The sequence below is a fragment of the Elaeis guineensis genome, chromosome 11, assembly GCF_000442705.2.
Source record: "Elaeis guineensis isolate ETL-2024a chromosome 11, EG11, whole genome shotgun sequence".
NCBI classification, from domain to species: domain Eukaryota; kingdom Viridiplantae; phylum Streptophyta; class Magnoliopsida; order Arecales; family Arecaceae; genus Elaeis; species Elaeis guineensis.
Genome location: NC_026003.2, coordinates 102080077 through 102081605, shown reverse-complemented (window position 1 = coordinate 102081605; position 1529 = coordinate 102080077). Strand labels below are relative to the sequence as shown.

Below are 1529 nucleotides of genomic sequence, written 5' to 3'. Positions count from 1 at the left end.
ATTAAACTTAACCATAAAGATGGAACTCTTTTACATCCGATGCAACCCTATATTTTCGAACCTAAAGGAAATTTTGGTGGGCAGATGCAATAGATCTGAAGATAAACTTTGACAAATATTATCACACTGGAGGAAATATAGACGTTGTGAAATATAGACGGTTGTGATTCCATCATACACCTACGTTCAAGCACTTATACCCTCTTATCATTCCTCTCTCCTAATCAAAAGTTTGAATTGATTAGAGCATGCATGCATGTATCGACACACATATATACATACCAATATATAATATATACATATACACAGAACTTACGGATAAATATGGATAACCAGCAGTTTTGGAGCATGGAATGGGGTTCAGAAACTGTAGATGATGACTTACATGGGTTAGGAAACTAGAATTTGGCACTTGCAATGCACATGAAATATCTCGTAATCCAATTATTATTGCCCTTCATACAACTTTGGAGTATGTTTACCTCAAACATATGGGTAAATGTAAGTTTATTTATTTGAAATAAGAATTATTTTGTTCTGTCGATGGATGACTGCACCACTTCAGAGCCCCACGACCACTCCGGATTTTGGGCTTTATTCTTACATTATTATTAGAGTGTAGAAACAATGATTGGTGAGATACCAAATCTTCTCAAGGACAGAAGGTAATGAGGTAATTAGCCCCAGTGCAAGTGAAGGTGCTGCTGCTATCATCAAAAGCATAACTGTAAGCTTGAGGACACTCGCTCTTGAAGAACTCGAATAGCTCGTCGGCTTGCATGTTTGCGGACTGTTATAGGGTCCAGTGCAGCAATACTGGTCCTGGTTAAAAGCCAGGCAAGCGCTCTTGCAGCCAACGACGGCACCGGATACCGTCAGCTGCAGCACTGCCGGGCACTGGGAGTTGATGTTCGCCGAGCATGATGTGGTGGTGCAACCCGAGACACCCTGTGGAGCGATGGAGACCGGCAAGTTGAAGCCATCGACCAAGCTCACGTCGTAGAAATCCTTTCCGCCATCGCCCTGCAGGGTGAACTCGAGGAGCGAGGCGGGTGGGGCGCCGCCGTTGCCGTTGCATGCGACCTGCCCGGTGCCGCAGTCACCGGTCTGGCATGTAAATCTCCCCGACGCGTCGGTGGAGCAGCCGGTCCGGCCCCACATCCGGCCGGCCCAATTGGATGGGGCGGTTATCGAGTTGGAGGCCGAGGCGCCGAGCTCGAAGCCCGTCTGCGGGAATGCAGGGACATTAGGGTTGTTCTGTATGCCAGGCCAGACCGTGTTGGGGCAGTTGTTCTGGAAGGTGAACGTAGTTGAACCCACCTGAAAATTTAGAAGTTAGATAGATTTTGTTAGTAGAAGTTAGATAGATTTTGTAACATGGAAGACAAGGCTAAGGCCTTGAAATGGATCGTGAAACAAACCATGGACGAGGAGGGCAGCGAAGAAAATGGCGAAGAGAGCGATGCGTTGGCCATTGAGACTAGAAGGCTTGCGTTGGAGGGATTCCGAATGCAAGAGAGAGGAGATGG

At 46.8% G+C, this 1529-nt stretch overlaps 1 protein-coding gene across 1 annotated transcript; it reads right to left on the bottom strand.

Annotated features, from left to right (window-relative positions):
• Positions 1-431: 431 nt before the first annotated feature.
• On the bottom strand, positions 432-1314 carry LOC140852654 (thaumatin-like protein 1). The gene is given in 2 exon segments (XM_073246226.1): positions 432-762; positions 765-1314. Coding segments are annotated over 2 exon segments (507 nt in total). The 5' UTR covers positions 1162-1314; the 3' UTR covers positions 432-652.
• Positions 1315-1529: the final 215 nt, after the last annotated feature.